At 41.3% G+C, this 20,079-nt stretch overlaps 1 protein-coding gene across 1 annotated transcript in view; it reads right to left on the bottom strand.

The window, feature by feature from the left end:
* LOC122796911 (ATP-binding cassette sub-family A member 13-like) overlaps positions 1-20,079 on the bottom strand; it is a 3,979,956-nt gene that overhangs the window by 1,630,823 nt on the left and 2,329,054 nt on the right. Inside the window, exon 28 of the mRNA XM_044065669.1 lies at positions 3,445-3,560. Coding sequence (XP_043921604.1) covers positions 3,445-3,560 — 116 coding nt within the window. The remainder of the gene's footprint in view (positions 1-3,444; positions 3,561-20,079) is intronic.

The following is a 20,079-nucleotide window of genomic DNA, read 5'->3' as shown; positions in this document are numbered from 1 at the left end:
TACAAAAAAAGAAAACTAAAACTTTCTTTGCAGAGGATCAAGCCCCTCCATCCACCAAGTGGAGAAAGGGGAAATTTCCAAATCCCCACTATACTGCAATCTCACACTGAAAAAAAATCTAGTGCATGCAATCAGCTGATTTTTGATCAGCTGTATCAGCTTTTTTTCTACAATTTGAATTGCTGACTAGTTGTCTTCCATATTATATATATATATATATATATATATATATATATATATATATATATGGGTCTGTTGTGTTTTGTTGAATCTCATTTTACTGAATTCCATTTCACCCCAACCACTTGGCTGAAAATTCAAATTACTGAAAACTCATTTCACTGAATCTCATTTCACTGAACTGCAGTTAGTATATATGGCACTGTGTAGAGTACTGTAAGGCAAGTAAAAGGTGTATGCCCCTTTCCCCACTGTAGTGCGAACCTGGAATTAGTATATATAGTTAGGGGGGGTGGGGGGTACAGCCCCCCACATTGGGGGTGTGTGAGCCATTTAACAGACAGGTATCTAACAGTCAAGTAGTTGTTAAACCATAGTAGTATGGGTTATGATACCCAGAAAAAACATTTGGTACAGGAGATTTTGGTGAGAGGCCAGATCAAAAGCTTTAGAGAGATCAAGGAATACAAAATAAGTTTGCCTTCATCTCTGGCCTTGTTAACAGTGTCTGTGAAAGTTAATAAGGCATTGGTAGTGCTATGTGCATGTCTAAAACCATGCTGTGTGGGGGTCAGTAGTTTTTCTTGAAGAATATGTTGAAGGCCAGAGATGAAGGCCAATTTATTTTGCTTGAGAATGCACTTATCCAGAATTTATGTCAAAGGGGATACTATGGCGATATATCTGAAACTGGTTATATCAGATGAAGTTCCTCTTTTATGAAGGGGGGTGGTGAAGAATTCTTTCTACAGAGAAGAAACGTATGATTCCTTGATAGATCTATTAATTAAAAGAGAATCAGGATAGGCTATGAAACTGGCAGCCACCTTGAGGAGTTATGCACGGAGACTATCTGCTGAAAGAGAACAGGATTTCCTTTTAAAAAGTAGTGATTTGATATAGGAGGTTGAGGGTTGGTTTTAGGGAAAAATAGGGGGTGTTTGCATCTTTGGGGATGGCAAGTCAGGATTGTTGGGAGGAAAAGTTGTAGTAAGGGCTTTAATTCTGTCTATAAAATTTGTGTTACGTTGTGCAGATACTTCGTTGTAAGTACTATTTGGGGACAGAATTAGGAGTGGTGGATGTTCCAGGGTAGAGTATATTATTAACAGAAAACCAGAAATTTTTATTGCTGCAAGACTGATGACTGATTTAGTTGGAGGTTACTGAAGTACATTTTCTTGTCTACCATAATCTATCTTGTAATATCCAAATAAAAAACAATAAATACCACGCCACAGCTGAAGAATATTGAATAAAATCCTCTTTAATAAAAGGTAAGCGCTTTCACACTAATTCGTGCTTCAACCGACCATACATATGCTAAAAAACATTGCATTTAAATATCAGACATATTTTAAAAACAGCCAATAAAAAGCAGCAAACAATTAATGACAGATCAGACACTTTTCATTTAAAGAGCTGTCGCTCTTTTAACACTGGTTTAATGGAAGTCCTAACCTTGATACCGGGTAGTCTCTCAGCTTGTAGGTGGATATTCCAATCAAGTTCACATCCCTCAGTATAATTTCTTAGATTGCCACCATGTACACTAGCCCTAACCATCTCCACAACTCTAAACCCAAATAAATGATCAGGACCATATTCAACACAATGCTTAGCCAAAGCATTATGTGTATCCTGTCTAGTAATACTGTGCTGGTGTTCCCTTATCCGCTCCATAAGGGACTGATTGGTCTTCCTATGTAAAAGCAGCCGCAAAGTGTGCAGTTTGCTAAATAAATAAGATCCCTACTTCTACAATTAGCCTGCACCTTAAATACAAACTCTTTGCCAGTTACGGGATGGATAAAACTATCACTCATATCTATAAAATCGCAGTAGCGACAACTCATCCATCTCGTAGTTTCAGTTTGTCGAGTATTATTAAAACCTGAAACTTCCTGACATCTATTTTTATAGCACAGCTGTTGATTAAGGCTTTTCTTATTTTTAAAAATAAAACTAGTTTTAGCCCCTACTACATTCTTTAAAGCTGCATCCAAATGCATTATGGAGCAGATAAGGGATATATATATATATATATATATATATATATATATATATATATATATATATATATATATATATGTCTACTTGAAATCACCGACACGCCAAAAACACCGACGACGAGAACACCGAGACCAGAAGATCGACAACTGAGATGACCGATAATTTAAAAGCCCGACACTGAGAACACCAACATGTTAAGGTAAGTGTGCGACAGTGACAGACTTTAGGGTTAGGGGCAGGTTAAGTGAGTTAGGGTTAGGGTGCAGGTGAGGTAAGTGTGCAATAGTGACAGACTTTAAGGTTAGGGGTGGGTTAAATGAGTAAGGGTTGGGGCGCGGGTTAGGTGAGTGTGCAATAGTGACGGACCTTAGGGTTAGGGTTTGGGTTAAGGTTAGTGCATAGATAGTTGTGTATGTAAGGTTTAGTGTAGGTTTGTAAGGTTTTTGGTGTGCTTGTGCTGTGTGTGTGTTTTTCGGAAAAGGTATTTGTTTTGCTTTGTTGATTGTGGGGATTGTGGTTTGTTGGCATGTGAAGTTTTGTGCTTTTAACCTGTCGGTCATCTCAGTTGTCGATCTTCCGGTCTCAGTGTTCTCGTCGTCTGTGTTTTGGTGTGTTGGTGTTTTCAAGTAGACCCATATGAAAATGGATACTCTGGACACAGTCAGACTTTCCTGGTTAACAAATGTCAATATATACATACATTTATATATATGTGTTACTGCTCAGTTATCATCATATATTTTAATTCTGGAAAAAATGTTTGTAGTTGGATGAAATAAGACATCTGAAAGTAGTAGTTTGTTCTGAGATGGTAGACTATTTTGCTGTTTTAGAAGTTATACATTAGTTCTGCCTCAGTTGCAGTTGTACAGTTCTTTCTCTGTTATGCATTGAATTTAATAACATAGATGTCCATTTATGTTTACAGTGTATTTAGCAGAGTGTTTACTGTTTGTCAGTTTGATTACTTTTATTTTATTGAATATATCTGTGAAAAATATATTCCTGAAATTCTCTTACATAAATTTATTTATTTTTTACCATGTGTCCCACTTAATATAGCATGCAAATTATATACAGTACTAACAACAATATGACAGGATTATATTACATTGACAGTTAAAAATGTTTATTTAATAACCTACTGTATGTGGAAGAAAAAGAACACACGTATTATATTTTTGGAAACATGATATACTACTTTGTCTCTTACTACTCAATAATTCTCGAAAAGTTTTATAAGTCACATACCCAAACAGTATCAGCAGGAGAGCTGTGGCTGCTAAATTTTCTCTGAATGTAAAAGCAGTTACTTGGAAGGCTGCAATAACCCCAATACACAGGCCGACTGGAATCAGGTAGAACATCTAATGAAAAAGAAAAAGATACAGCGCATATCTTCATTACTGAGTTAAAGATGAATTCAAACATACAAGCTGAACTTGGTATAACTTCTGAACAAACATGATTTTTCAGCATCGCAGAATAAGAACATGAACAAAAGCTGTGGAAATTAATGAACAAATAAAGTGTTTGGAGATTACTTGGAGAAGAATTCACTCCCAGAAGCATACTGTGACATCAATAGATTCATTTTGCAAGATATAGTAACTTCCTTAACTGGACTGACTGTCTATAGACAGTTGAATGTTCTGTTATGTCAATCCGCTCCATGTCCCTCTCTCTCACTTACTCTATTCTGTGTTTAATGGCCTTTTATCTCTTTTTGTCACTTTCTTCATATTTTTGTTTTGATAGATACACCAGCTAATTTATTTTAATCTCTCTTCATATGGCTTTGGGTACATTTGTCTATGCTCCCTCAACCCTACATCTTTAGGAAGAGGTTCTAAAGTACTGCACACTATGTCCTAGGTGAGTATCAATAATTATCTACAAAGATGGGCTATAACTTCTTTTCTTCTTTGCATTCTAGAATACACCAGAATAACACCAGCTTTCATTTCTATCCTCTTGCAACTGGTTTAACACCTGAAATAATTACACACATTTATTTCAAGCTTCATAGTGAAAACACATTTCTATTTGTTATTTTTACCTTGTTTTGTTTTTTAGCCCTACCATTCTGTAAAGAATATCTGCTGCAGTCCTTTATGTTAAGTGCAGAATTGCATAACCTATTTATATAAAAAAGATCTAAACCTAATAAAGTCGACCTGAAATAGTTGACTATGTAATATCAACAACTTTATTTGTATGCTCTGAGACAAAATCTTAGACATACAAATAAAAAATGATGATGTGTTTTCATTTGGAGTGCTTGGGGTATAGATGTTGTATGCATGCAAGATTGGTATAATGCCAGGGGTGGGAAATATAGCTTTCCATGACATTCTGCCATCTTGGAATTGGCATATTTAATTAGCAGGGAGTGTGGGCCAGTTTTTTTTTCTTGTTTAGTTAGAGATTTTGAGTAGATGGATGGAAATATTTATATCTATATTATTTTGTTGAATTTTTTTCCTGTGACATTTTTAGGTTTAGATCTTATAAGTAGACATGTTTATACACACACATATATATATATATATATATATATATATATATATATATATATATATATATATATATATATATATATATATATATATATATGGTTTCACTTCATAATATCGAATTACTGAAATCTCGAAATTCAGTAACCCGAGACTATGAAGTCGAACCTTTCATAACACTGAAACTCACAATCCCAAATCACACAATAACGAACATACATACCCCATGCACCACATAACATACACACCATTCCACCCACAGCATACAAACCACACAACCCTACACTATATATAAACAGGGGGGGGGAAGCCCCCCTGCACCCCCACCCCCCCTACTTATATATACCAACTCAGGGGACGCATATAACATAAACAAAAACAGACCACACACCACACCATCCTCCACTCACTCACACACAAACACACATCATACATACACATACACATACACAAACACCAACAAATCCAACACTCACACTCACACTTACACCTCCCTTCCCTTACCCACACACACAACGTAAAAAAACACACACAAACTCTCACTTACCTGCAATTTCAGGCACCATAACATTACACGCGACGTTCCGGAAATGCAGAAGTGCGGAATCGAGATATTCAAATTCGTTCTTATACACACTTTCGGCATTCTGGTTTTCAGCTTCATAGTGTCGGGTTACTGAATTTCGAGATTTCAGTAATTCGAGATTATGAAGTGAAACCACATATGTGTGTGTGTGTGTGTGTGTGTGTGTGTGTATTTCTATATATATGTGTATGTTTGTGTGTGTGTGTGTGTGTGTGTGTGTGTGTGTGTGTGTGTGGTCTAAATCCTCTATTATTCTGGTAGGTAGTCTATATTTCCTAACAGCAGACAGTACAGTTGCATAAGTAAACTTATGATAACAGTACATTTTCAAATGCTGCAGTAGCCTTAGCTATAGGAGTTATATACTGCCAATGATATAACAGATGACCAATTTCCAGAACTTCATGGTACATTCCAAGCACAGAACCTGTTAGCTTGAGCTGAGATGACTAAAAAGATAGTTTTAGAAGCTAAACCCTTTAGAGCTTTCAATCCAACAGAGAATGGGAGGCTTATCTCTGACAGAACAATGATGGAAACAACAGAAAATAAGTTTCTGTACCCTGGCATAAACAACAGAAAATAAGTGTCCGTACCCTGGCATAAATAACACACCAAAAAAAAAAAACAAATGACATATAGGAGGGGAGTAGCTACTGCAGCAGTTATCATTTGAAGATCTGTAGTTTGGTAAGTTTTCTTAAATAACTATACTATGTTCACTGGTTATGGTAAGTTTACTTATACAACTGTACTATATTCAACCTGTTAATCACGACTGCAGTAGCCTTAGCTGTAAAGGTAAATTAACGTAGCTTACTACATTTGTGAGGTGGAAGGAGAAGGGTCCAGGAGCCCCTGGAGAATGGACCAAGCAAAGCCTGATCTAAACCTAGAGACGGAATCAATCTCCTAAATGAATATATGTATATAGGACCAAGCTGCTGCCTCTAGAATACTTCTACAATCCAAACATTTCCACAAAGCCATAGAAGAAGCCAAGGCTCTGATAGACTGGGCCTTGACCCTGCCTGGAATAGTTTTTTTACGAGTATAACAAAAGGTAATACTCTTAAGACAATCATTTACAGTTTGTTTTGATACAGGTCATCCCTTCTTCTTACCTTCACAAGAAATGAACAACTGGTCCCAAGATTTGAAAGATTCTGTTATGTTCTGTCAAGGTAGTACTTCAGCTCTCTGTAGACAACCAAGGTATGGACTATCCTTTCTCCCTCATTTTTAGGATCAGGAAAGAAAATGGGGAGATGGACAGTTTAGTAAACTCAAATACCACTTTAGGCATAAAAAAGGATTACTTCTCAAAGAAACCCTGTCTCCGTGGAAAATGAGATAGGGTTGACACATCATAAAATCTTGCAACTCAGAGATCTCTTATGCAAAACCCCTTTCAAAAGCATTTTGGGAATGGATTGAAAGAGGAGGATCCATGGGCAGACATGCCAAAATGGCCATTACAGGAACCTTGATGGAAAAGTAAGAAAAGGTATAGGATAGTAATTCACACAAATATTGTAAAAAACATAGAATCACTACCCTAGATCAGGTGCTGGTTATATTGTTGGCAAAAACTAAAAAACCTTTTCAAGTTTCTAATATGTGATTTTCTAGTAGCAGGCCTTCTTAGCTGCATTAGTATCTGCTGCACATCCTTAGTAAAGAGGTGCATAAAAGGAATTAAGACCCTATAATCCAGGCAATCATTAAAGTTGATTGGGATCAGGATGCATCAAACTGCCCTTATCTTGTCTGAGTAGATCCATTCTCTGAACAAGCTTGTGGTAATCGCCCCTGGCCACTTTCAGATGAAAGGAGAACCACTGTTGCCTGGGCCAGAAGGGAGTCGCCATAATAATCTTGGGGAATTCCTTCTGACTCTTCAGAAGAACTGCAGATAACAGTGGAAGGGGTGGAAAACCATACAGGAACATTCCTGTCCAAGGAAAGGAAAAGACATCTGTCTTACAGGCTGTCTTGCATGGAGCTCTTGAGCACAATCTTGCCAGCTTATTGTTCAGAGGGGAACCAAATAGGTCTACTTGTGGAACCCCCCCCCCCCCCCCCACAGGTGGATCAAATATTGGAAGACTGCCTGAACTGGTTTCCATTCATGAGGATTTTTTCTTGTCTTGATCATTTTATCTGCCACATAATTTTGCTCTGGCTATAGGATTCCTGTAGAATTAGAATGTGCTGTAACGTTATATCACAAACTAACAGGGCTAGTCTGCAAAGGAAGTATGACCTGGTTCCCCCATGTGTGTTGATATATCACATGATAGTGATATTTTATGAAATAACTTGAGGAGGTCCACAGGACCAAAGGTGATTCAGACAGCTGAGTGCCTTGATCAGGGTAAACATTTCTTTTATATATTTATGTGATTTTCTCGGTTCTCAGTGTCCCACACACCTTACACTATTATAATGAAACTGCTCCCCAGGAAGTCTAAAGCATCTCTTGTGAATGACTGCTTTGTAGTATGGAGGGATAAGGGGAGACCAGGGTTTTGGGAAATTTGCTGTCTCCAGCAAGTGATTTCTGTTCTTATGCCCCCAGCACTGGGATTTGAAAAGACAAAGGATGTTGGTGATGGGACAAAAGAGACTTCAAATACCATTGTATCTTTCTCATGTGGAGTTTTTTCACGTGTATCATGGGAATCACAGATGCCATGATCCCCCAAATCCTTAGGTATTCCCATACAGTGACCAAAGTCTAAGTGGAAAACTTTAGAAATATATCTAGGAATAGATGTATTTTTCCTACAGAAGAAGCATTCTTTGAACTGAGGTTTCTCGCTGACACCCCAGGAACACAATCCTGTGTTAAGGAGTCAAAAAAGACTTTTGAATGTTTTCTTGGAATACCAGCTTGTGTAAGAGATCTCTTCCCAAAGTGAGAGATTCCTGACACTTTGAAAAAGAGTCTGCAAAGATAAGCAAGTCATCTAAGTATGGCAAATGTAGATATGCTGAAGCCTGCAATGAGCTATAACTGGAGCTAGACACTTTGAGATCATTGTTAGTGTAGTGTAGAGTGGTAGAGAATTGATAATGTAATCCATACAGACAAAAACTTAAGAAATGCCTAAAGTATGGATGAATAGGGATGTGATGATAAGCATCTTTTAAGTCCAGTGTTAATATTAAACATCAATGAGGAAGAAGAGGTAACAGGTTGTGAAGTGACACCATTTTAAACTTGGGCACTATCATAAACAGGTTTAAGAAACAAAGACCCTTAACTGGTCTCCAAGCATTTCTTTCTTTGGTACTAAAACATCCCTGAATAAAAACTTTTCCAAACATGGGATGGAGGAACTGCTTCTACCACCCCTGAGATAGCATGTGTTGAAGGATCGGGGAAATAAAATAGTTTGACCTGGTGGTTGAGGAATTACCCCCTTGAAAGGAAGGATTTCCTCCCACGTTCATTAACAACTTTGCTGAATGGTCTACAGAACCCATTCATCTGAAACTATCTGTTGCCAAAGAGAAAATTGGAGATTCATGCTTTCTGGAAGGAAAAGGGAATGCCAGGTTGGGGGGGGGGGGCATAGTCCCTTAAATAGTCATTCTGATTTGTTGGACTGTCCTTAATTTTAGGGCAGGAGGTCCTGAATTCTTTTTGGAACCCCCCTTGTGATTTCTTCTTGCATAGGAGACAAACAGCTGATCAGATTTTCTGAATTGTTTTGTTCTATCCAAGTAGTACCTCAATTGACGGTGAACATCCAGGCAGTGTAACTTTTGTTCAGACCTATTGGAGTATTCTGGAAAAAAGACAGGTAGATCAATGCTTTGATTTAGATTTGACGTCGAGACCACCTTAGGCAAAAAGGACGGGTTAGTTCGTAATGATACTCTGTCCTTATGAAACAAAAGATAAGGAGGATGACAGCTGAGTGCTTGAAGCTCTGAAACTCTTCTAGCTGATGTAATAGCTACCAGAAAAAGAGTTTTCCATGATAAGAATTTTAAAGAACAGGAGACTGCAGGTTCAAAGGGGAAGAATCAAAGAAGCAAGAACTAAATTTAGGTCCCAAGGAGAAGGAGGATTTCTTATAGGAGGTCTGAGAAGAAAAACTCCTTTCAAAAGGCTTTGCAAAGCTTGTGGGACATTAAGGCAGATTCAGAAATACCCACATGAAAGTTAGAAATAGCTGCCAATTGAACTTTAAGTGTAGAGGGAGATGAACCTGCATGGAAGAGTTCAGCTAGAAAATCAAGGACTAATTGGATGGAAGCAGTGAAAGGATCTATGTCCTTTCCTTGAGCCCAATATGTGAAGCGTTTCCACTTACTCAAATAAATCTTCCGAGTGGAAGATTTATGGGAAGCTATCAAAATATATCTGAGATAATTGAGGAAGCCTGGCTAAGGTTGGAACTGGAGGAACCAAGCAGTGAGGTTCAGAGAGGGGAGGGAGCGATGAAACTGACCCGACTGATGGATCAAAAGATCTGGAACTAGGTCCAGATTCCACGGTCGCTCCAAAAGAAATCGATGTAGAAAGGGGAACCACACTTGTCGAGGCCAGTAAGGAGCAATGAGGATCAATGAGGCCTTCTGAGCGATAGCTTTCTGTATCACTTGAGAGATTAGTGGGAAGGGAAGAAAATGCATACAGAAGTCCCCGGGGCCAAACTTGGACTAGAGCGTCTCTGCTGGATTGGCCTGGTAAAGGGAATAGAGTGAAATATTCTCTGCACTTGCTGTTTTGGGGAGTAGCAAAAAGATCGCAGCAAGGCTGACCCCACTTGAGGAAAATTTCTCTCACAACAGAGTCTTTCAGAGACCACTCGTGAGGCATGAGGATAGCTCTGCTCAACTTGTCCGCAATTTGATTGGACTTCCCGGGGATGTGCGTTGCTAACAGAAACCGCTGAGAAGAAATCGCCCATTGCCACAGTCTGAGTGCTTCGACACAGGGGTATGACCTGGTTCCGCCTTGTTTGTTGATGTACCACACTACAGACATATTGTCTGTCTGGATTGCAATCGTTCCCAAGGAAGAGAGTCTTGAAGGGCTTGCAGCTAAAAGCACTGCTCTCATCTCCAGAACATTTATGTGCAAGTGGCATTCGTTTGGTTGCCATGTGCCCTGGACCGTCCTGCCCTGATAATGCCCCCCCCACCCGATCAGGGAGGCATCCGTTGTCAGAGTAGCAACCGGAGGGGGTGGAACAAAGGGTCTTCCCAACAAGAGCTGAGGGGAAGACATCCACCACATAAGATGATTCTTGCACGCTTGCGTGATCATAATGGTGTGAGACATTGGGAGTTGGTGGTATGACCATTGAGTAAAGAGCATCCATTGAAGGATCCGCATGTGGAATCTGGCTAATGGAAGCAGAGGTATGGCCGCTGCCATAATTCCCAACACTTTCAGAACTAACCTGGCTTTGATTCTGTTGTTGTTGAAAAGGAGTGATACCAGTTTGTGAATGTCTGTTATTCTCTGATGTGTTAGTCTCGCAGACATGTTTACTGTATCTAGATTTGCGCCTATGTAGGTAATAGTACGACAAGGCGACAAAACAGACTTTTCGCAATTTATTGAAATACCCAGCTTTTGACAAATGCGAAAGGTGTAATCCCTGGCCATCAGAAGGAGATGCTTGGTGGGAGCTGTGAGGAGCCAGTCGTCCAAATATGGAAACACCTGGAATCCTTGTCGTCTCAGGTGAGAAGCTACCACTGCCATGCATTTGGTAAACACCGGGGCAGTGGTGAGACCAAAGGGCAGGGCCCTGAACTGAAAATGACTGGTTCCCAGCCTGAAGCGGAGGAATCTTCTGGAGCGTCTGTTCATTTTTATGTGATAGTACGCATCCTGAAGGTCTATAGAGCACATCCAGTTTCCTTTGCCCAAAGGGGAAGGATGGATTGCAGCGTGACCATCCGAAATCTTGTTTTCTTGACTGATCTGTTCAAGATACTGAGATCCAAAATTGCTCTCCAGTCCCGCCTTCTTTGGAACTAAAAAGAACCTTGAGTAGATTCCGGATCCTTGCTGGCCTGCTGGAACTGGCTGAATTGCTCTTTTGCAAGCAGTTTTGAAATCTCCAAAACCGCTAGATCCCTTTGAGCGGTGGAACATCTGGAAGGGATTTTTTTGACTGATTTGGAATGCGAAGAAAGGGGATAGAATAGCCTTCGGAAATGATGGACTGTACCCATTTGTCTTGAGTCAGGGATAGCCAGGCTTCTGGGTACAGTGACAATCTTCCCGACTGCCTCCGAAGATGGGCAGTCGCGCAACACCTCAGGGATGCTGAAAGGGCTTGTCAGGGAAGGCTTCCGGATTGCCCTGGTTCTGCGGACCCCCCTGCCCCTAGGCGGCGTCTACCATTGTTATTCCCGCCTCTGCCTCTGGCGGGAAAATGACTCTGTCGGCCAGGCTTAAGTCCCTTGAGATTGTTTACGGAACCACATCTTTCCACCTTTCTGCCCTTTGGGGTAAGGCCTAGAACGAGTAGAAAACTGGACCCCGACGGCAGAAAGGGTCCTGCCACCAGTTTCGCACCTAGCCAGGGTTTCTTTCACTTGAGGACCAAAGAGGGATGATCCATCAAACGGGAGTTAGTGAAAGACGTCTTGAAGGGGTCCAAATTGCATAGCCGCATCCAGGCATGCCTCGTAAGGCCACACCTGTCCCTGTGGCTCTGCTCGCTCCATCAGCCGCGTAAGAAAGAAGGCGCATGGAGGAGTTGGTTATGGAGTTAAGGGTAGCCAGCTGCGTGTTCATCTTATCTTGAAACCCGCAGCTGTAGGGTCCTGTAACATTTCACTCGCTTCCTTGATCATGTCCCTTTGAAGACGCAGTAAAATGGCACAGGTAGTTCAGCTTAACGCATGGTAAATGTCGCTGACGAGAACATCCGCATCCCGTACCTGTCCATGGACCTAGATTCCTTGTTAGGTGGATGGACAGGTACTGAAGGATCAGCTAGCTCCTTCTTAGTGGCAGCAGCTACCACCATAGCATCCACAGAAACTCCTTTTCTTAAGAACTGTTTGTCTGCTGGTGCCGTTATGAACTTGGAGGGTCTCCTGGGAGTGGGGTCCACTGAATCAGGAGCCGTCCACGCCTTCTTAGCAACCACCTGCATGAGGGGGTCAAAGGGGGGGGACACCCAGGAGGTGGAAGGACGAGAGCCAAATGCCTCAAGATACACAGATTCGTCCTCCGAAGGGTTGAGGGCTGGCCAATTTCCCCTCTGTTTCAGGATCTCCAGAATGTCTGCAAATGAGACATCTTCAGAAGGGGAACGGGGGGAACCCTCAGAATCATCCAAATCTGTGTCTGACGTGATGGACTCAGGTGAGTCAATGTGTTTCCTCTTACACTTCCTCTTCCGAGGGGGCTCTTCTGCCAAATCAGGAGAGGCCTCGGAAGAGGATGAAATCCCACAGGGGTTCCTGAGGAGCTGGCTCTCTGCGGTCCGGGATGAGGGAGTGAGTCGACTTAACCTGAGGCACTGTAGAGGGAGGGGTGGACGGAGCCGACTGTGGAGTAGAGCCAGGCTCTAACACACTCCGCATGACCTCGAATGCACCCCTGTCAGGCAGAGCCAGAGGTCCCCGCTCTGAGAAGCTAAGAACCCCCCTCGGCACTGACAGTGATGGCTCCGAGGCCGATGTCGGAGCCGAACTCACCAGCGCCGAAGCACCGAGAGGGAGAGGGTCGGACAAGGCTCCGATGCCACTCACCCCCTCGGAGCCGACGAGGGAAGTCCGGCGCCGAGATTCTTCCAAGGAAGAAATCGGAGCCGACGACGGAGCCAAAGACAATTGTATCGGCTCCGACACTATCACAGTCTCGGTTCCGACGCGACCCGGCTCCGAGCTCAAGAGAGTCGAAGGAGGAATATATTGATGGACCGGGGCAGGCATCGACTGATGAGTCGGGCTCTGAAGCATCTGGGCCAGTGCCTCGGACTTAAGAAGTCGACTCACTACCCTCTGAAGGTCATGATCCGACAGCCTCGATGACCTAGAGGAGTGAGATCTCTGGCTCCGTTCAGACAGCAGGGGAGATCCTGGAGCTGAATGAACGGAGCCAAGAGATGGTGACCTGGACCTCTTCCTAGTTGTCGGCTCTGAAGGTCTGGTCGGAGCCGACACGGGAACTTCTAATACCTCGGCTCCGGCCGGAGCCGAGGGAACCACAGAAACTGTGGACTGAGACTCATCGGCTCCAGCCCGGGCCGATGTAGGCAGAGGTTTAGAAACCTTAGGTCTCGGCTCAGTTGTCGGAGCCGAAGACCTAGATGCCTTAGAGGGCTTCCCAGTAGAAACAGAAAGGGAATCCTCTGGCTTGAGTAAGCCCCTTAAGATCAATTTATTTTTCTTTCCTGCAGGACCCTGGGGTTGAAGCCATGGCACACAGCACAGGAGTCCTGCAGGTGCAAAGGTCCCAGACAGTAGACACAAGAAGTGTGAGCGTCTGTCAGAGACATTTTCTGACAGCACGCATCACACTTCTTGAATCCGAGACCTTTGCTTCCTAGACATTTTTAAAAGGTGTAATCAAACACACACACAAACACACTAAATACACCCTGTCAAGTTTAAATTATAATAAAACCACTAACTAGGTTTTTTTAAAATAAAAAATAATACACACACTCCCTAGGGAAGAGAAAAGGCCAAAAGGCCCAAGGGAAGAACCTAAAGTTCTTGAGGGAAAAAAACGGGAATTTTTTAGAAGGGGATAAAAATTTCTCTAAACTAAGGAAAATAAGTAAAGATATTAAAATTAAAGGGGTTTTAATAGACTAAATTACACAAGAAAAAGTCACTTACCAAGAACCGGTAGAAAACCAACCTCGATAGCTGTAGCGGCAAACGAGATCTGAGGTAACTCTCGCCTAGCATTGTGGGATATAAGGGGAGCCTCGAGCCGGTGGAACCAACTCTCGAGCTTTTAGAGTGGCCGAGTCGGAGCCGAGGTCGGCTCCGAACCCATCCAGCAAGAATGAAGGCGAGATAGACAACTTAACATCTGCCCTTATCTTGTCTGAGTAGATCCATTCTCTGAAGAAGCTTGTGGTAATCACCCCTGGCCACCTTCAGATGAAAGGAAAACCACTGTTGCCTGGGCCATAAGGGAGTCACCATAATAATCTTGGGGAATTCCTTCTGACTCTTCAGAAGAACTTCTGATAACAGTGGACGGGGTGGAAAACCATACAGGAACATTCATGTCCAAGGAAAGGAAAAGACATCTGTCTTACAGGCTGTCTTGCGTGGAGCTCTTGAGCACAATCTTGCCAGCTTATTGTTCAGAGGGGAACCAAATAGGTCTACTTGTGGAACCCCCCCCCTCCACAGATGGATCAAATATTGGAAGACTGCCTGAACTAGTTTCCATTCATGAGGGTTTTTTCTTGTCTTGATCATTTTATCTGCCACATAATTTTGCTCTGGCTATAGGATTCCTGTAGAATTAGAATGTGCTGTGACGTTATATCACAAACTAACAGGGCTAGTCTGCAAAGGAAGTATGACCTGGTTCCCCCATGTGTGTTGATATATCACATGATAGTGATATTTTATGAAATAACTTGAGGAGGTCCACAGGACCAAAGGTGATTCAGACAGCTGAGTGCCTTGATCAGGGCAAACATTTCTTTTATATATTTATGTGATTTTCTCAGTCCTCAGTGTCCCACACACCTTACACTATTATAATGAAACTGCTCCCCAGGAAGTCTGAAGCATCTCTTGTGAATGACTGCTTTGTAGTATGGAGGGATAAGGGGAGACCAGGGTTTTGGGAAATTTGCTGTCTCCAGCAAGTGATTTCTGTTCTTATGCCCCCAGCACTGGGATTTGAAAAGACAAAGGATGTTGGTGATGGGACCAAAGAGACTTCAAATACCATTGTATCTTTCTCATGTGGAGTTTTTTCACGTGTATCATGGGAATCACAGATGCCATGAGCCCCCAAATCCTTAGGTATTCCCATACAGTGACCAAAGTCTAAGTGGAAAACTTTAGAAATATATCTAGGAATAGATGTATTTTTCCTACAGAAGAATCATTCTTTGAACTGAGGTTTCTCACTGACACCCCAGGAACACAATCCTGTGTAAGGAGTCAAAAAAGACTTTTGAATGTTCTCATGGAATACCAGCTTGTGTAAGAGATCTCTCCCCAAAGTGAGAGAGTCCTGACACTTTGAAAAAGAGTCTGCAAAGATAAACAAGTCATCTACGTATGGCAAATGTAGATATGCTGAAGCCTGCAATGAGCTATAACTGGAGCTAGACACTTTGAGATCACTGTTAGTGTAGTGTAGAGTGGTAGAGAACTGATAATGTAATCCATACAGACAAAAACTTAAGAAATGCCTAAAGTATGGATGAATAGGGATGTGATGATAAGCATCTTTTAAGTCCAGTGTTAATATTAAACATCAATGAGGAAGAAGAGGTAACAGGTTGTGAAGTGACACCATTTTGAACTTGGGCACTATCATAAGCAGGTTTAAGAGACAAAGACCCTTAACTGGTCTCCAAGCATTTCTTTCTTTGGTACTAAAACATCCCTGAATAAAAACTTTTCCAAACATGGGATGGAGGAACTGCTTCTACCACCCCTGAGATAGCATGTGTTGAAGGATCTGGGAAATAAAGGAGTTTGACCTGGTGGTTGAGGAATTACCCCCTTGAAAGGAGGGATTTCCTCCCACGTTCATTAACAACTTTGCTGAATGGTCTACAGAACTCATTCATCTGAAACTATCTGTTGCCAAAGAGAAAATTGGAGATTCATGCTTTCTGGAAGGAAAAGGGAATGCCAGGTTGGGGGGAGGGCATGGTCCCTTAAATAGTCATTTTGATTTGTTGGACTGTCCTTAATTTTAGGGCAGGAGGTCCTGAATTCTTTTTGGAACCCCCCTTGTGATTTCTTCTTAAATGTCTGTTTACCTGCATTTTAATGAGATTGTTTATTTTTTTATTTTTTTCCTGGAGTGAAATGAGGGGTTAGGGAATCCTTAGGAGTGCTGAAAAATCTTAAGAAATTCCATGTATTATCGTATCTCTTTCATGATACTTTTTGATAACCTCAGCTGCAGAGGAAAAAAAAACTAAATCTTTATCCAAAGAAGAACTTAAAATAAAAATTTTCACATCATTTGGGAGATTCTGAGAATGAAGCCAGGCATACCTCCTCAAAACAGTTCTAGTGGCCATTCCCCCGGAAGAAGTATCATCTGAGTCATACACACATTGTAAACAATGAGGAGAGACCTGTAAAAAATATACATATCTAAAATAGATTTTTCCTTACAAGAAGAACCTGTTGCAAAATCTTCTTCATACTTTCATAATTAGTCAGAGTAAACTTCAACATATGAGCCTGGCAATTCAAAATTCTGAAAATCAAAGTTGCAGAAGCATAAACCTTTTCTGGTACTTATTTATAACCTTCCCATCCTTGTCAAAAAAAGTAGGACTGGAATCAGCCAAATGTCAGCAGCAATAGGATTAACTAAAGCTGCAGCTGCTGGGTCAGGTTTGGGATGAGTGTGTAAAAACATAAAAGATTGAGGAACTTTATACACTCTCTTTGTCTTTTTGGTGGTAGCATGTGGACTGGCAGGAAAACTGTGGGTAGTGAAACTCACAACCTCCAAAGCTGACAGAACTGGAGGAATAGGGGACATTTCTGGAAATTCCCTCTGTTAACAGCTCATAGTATTTTTGAGTGACAGAGAAACCTTAGTGTCCTCCCACTGAAAACACTTTCATATTCTGAAAATAGTCACAGAGAAAGACCCCCCAAAGGGAGATTCAGAAACTAAGCTTTCCTCAGAGTATGAATCTGAAAACTAAGGAGAAAATCCTGTATGTGTCCCTTCATCTTCCTGTCAATGTTTAGAATCTTGAATTGCTTCAGGAAAAGAGAAATCCCCTCTTTGTTTTAACAGAATCCACCTTATAAGAACAATAGATAACCTGAGCCAGATCCAGTAAATTACTCCTGTCCAAGGAAGTTTGAGCAGGACTAGATACATGCTTAGTTTTCTGTTTCCTTTTGACAGGAAAATAGAGGTCAGCAATGTTATTAATGACAACAGCTGCTTCCCCAGTGATGGGCACAATATTCTGACCAAACAGGGAAGTCTTCCCTGTTCCCTCTTTCAGGAACAACAAGAGTGGATCGACCTTACCCATTAAGAGGATTCTAACAGCCTCAGAGGATGTTGGTAACACCCATAGGTTCACAGGTTTATAGGTGTTTACTTGGCTAATGATCAGAAGGGCCTTTTAAGCCTAGCCATGCATCCCAAATCTCTGACATGTTCTGAAATCCATGATAAGTGAGGCAGGGGCTTGGGAGACAAAACATTTACAAGCAGGGGCCTGGGAGATGAACCATTTGCAGGTTGCCTGTGTCCACTAGAGACATAGGTGCCAAACCAGGTAAGAATTTCCTGTTTCCCATCCAATTGTCCAGGTTGCACTTGAATTGGGTTAGGGAGGAACTCTGTTTCACATGGATGGGGAGCCTGTTCTAGATACAGGATAATCTCTGAGATACATACCTGTCTCTCCAGCAGGCCCTATTTATATCACAGGCAAGGTTTAAATCTTTAGACCTGGTAATTCCTGTACCGTTAGTTTTCTGGATAAGCAGGAAGTCCATCAGAATGGGGTCTGACAATGCCCTATATGTCAGGCATAGATGTCCCCTCAAAAGCCTGTAGGAGACAAAATATAGGGATAGAGCCTTGAGGCAGTCTACATAGGACATTTTACTTAAGCCCTGTATTCTTTTAGTGAGGAACCTCTGTGGATGTTACAGTTGTTGAATATGCCTGGTTAAGTACATACACAAGGGGACATTGTACTCAATGATAGGTCTGATGAATGCCAAATACAGTGGAACAATGACTTCCTTGGACTTAGATGCCATATCTTTGTTTATAAGTTGTAAAACAAAGCCACACAGATAAAAATGCCAGTATATTTGACCAAAGGAAATTGCAACACCAAGGGTATAGTTTACATTTCAATCTGCCAAACTTGTGGTAGTTATTATACAAGTAAGACAGAAAGAAAACTTAGAACAAGGATCTACGAATATCTGTACACAATAGCAAGGGGTAATGTGAATAACTCACTGTATAAACACTCCCTACAGTGTCAGGACTTCACTAGACTTAAATTTGAGATCTTAGAACAAGTTCCATTAAATGCCTGAGGTGGGTGGTGGGAGCTCCGGTTGGAGTTAAGAGAACTTTTTTGGATAATAAAATTAAACTCTAACACACCACCAGGTATTAATGAGAACATTCCTTTGGCTTCAGTGTTAAAAAAGAGATATCTAGATGCAATATAGTATTTTTCCTCAAAGCTTCAACAGTTTATACTTTTAACATAAATGTCTTAAATTGTCAGTTTATGGAGCAATGTGGGTCACTTTAACTATAGAATTTTTAATTTGTAAATTGTCTAATTAATTAACTAGAATGTAAATGACATCTGTTACATAAGAGGTACTTATGGGAAGAATAACTTAGTTCTGAAGATGTCTCTGTTTTGGTGAGGGAGAGGAAAGCGTTTAACTTTCTTTGTGTTTGGAATACAGTGTGTTAATAAGAATTTGGTATGGTATGGAGCTTATGGTGTGGACCTGGTGAATTGCTTTTTTAATATGGTTTTGTTTATAAGTTGCAAAACATAGAATGATTTCCTCACTACTGTAGACACATGATGGTCAAAGGCTAGATTACTGTCTATGTGACTGATTGCCTCTCTGTTTTTTTTTTTCATTCCACCTGGTTTACACCCTTTGTGCTATCTCCCTCCCCAGTACTAAGTCTGCATAAGACTCATGCTGAGCATGGAGCCATCTTTAAATTTCTAGTCTCCCACCAGGACACAAGTGCTCTTCAGCAATTACATTCTGCTTGCTGAGCACACTCAAGCAAATCTGCAGTTTACGGCTACCACTCCACCCATACAGTATAAGAAGGAATCAGTACTGCAAACTAAACAAGGATATACATTTTGAGCCCCAAGAGCAGGAGCACACTCAAGCAAATCTGCAGTCTGTGGCTACCATTCCACCCATACAGTATAAGAAGAGGCAAACTGTACTGCAAACTACAAGGATATACATTTTGAGCCCCAAGAGCAGGAGCACACTCAAGCAAATCTGTAGTCTGTGGCTACCATTCCACCCATACAGTATAACAAAGATATACATTTTGAGCCCCAAGAGCAGGGTCAATCCACCCAGGTATTCTACTTGTAGGTTTTATGAGAGTAAAGCTATTACATTAGCAGTATTTCTTAGTAGTTCTCAGCATGCTAATAAAACTGACTGTTGTAGCCTTGTGTCCCCCCCAGCAAGTACAGTAATCCTAACTGTCCAATAGACAGTATACATTTAATTCAGATCCCTGTGACTAAATTAACCATCAAGCAGCCCTGTCAGTGTTTTCTGCCTTAGTTTGTATCACTTGGAGGCCCACCTGTTTATTTGCATTTCTATACATTCCCCTTCATTGCTAATGTATCTCCCTACTCTAATCTGTGCACAAACTGGTTTCTAATCAGCAAGTCAATGTGAAGACACACTCCCAACCTTAATAAACTTTGCTGTCTCTTCTCTCCTTCACTTTACAGGTAGTTTGAGTTATTAGTGACCCCCTCTGAGGCCTTCACTGATTTCCACTGATTGCCTCTCTGTTTTTTTTTGCATTCCACCTGGTTTACACCCCTTGTGCTATCTCAC

The sequence above is a fragment of the Protopterus annectens genome, chromosome 3.part0 (assembly GCF_019279795.1).
Source record: "Protopterus annectens isolate FY-2018-M chromosome 3.part0, PAN1.0, whole genome shotgun sequence".
NCBI lineage: Eukaryota > Metazoa > Chordata > Ceratodontiformes > Protopteridae > Protopterus > Protopterus annectens.
Note: the sequence above shows the minus strand (reverse complement) of the source record. Positions and strands in the feature narration are given on the sequence as shown.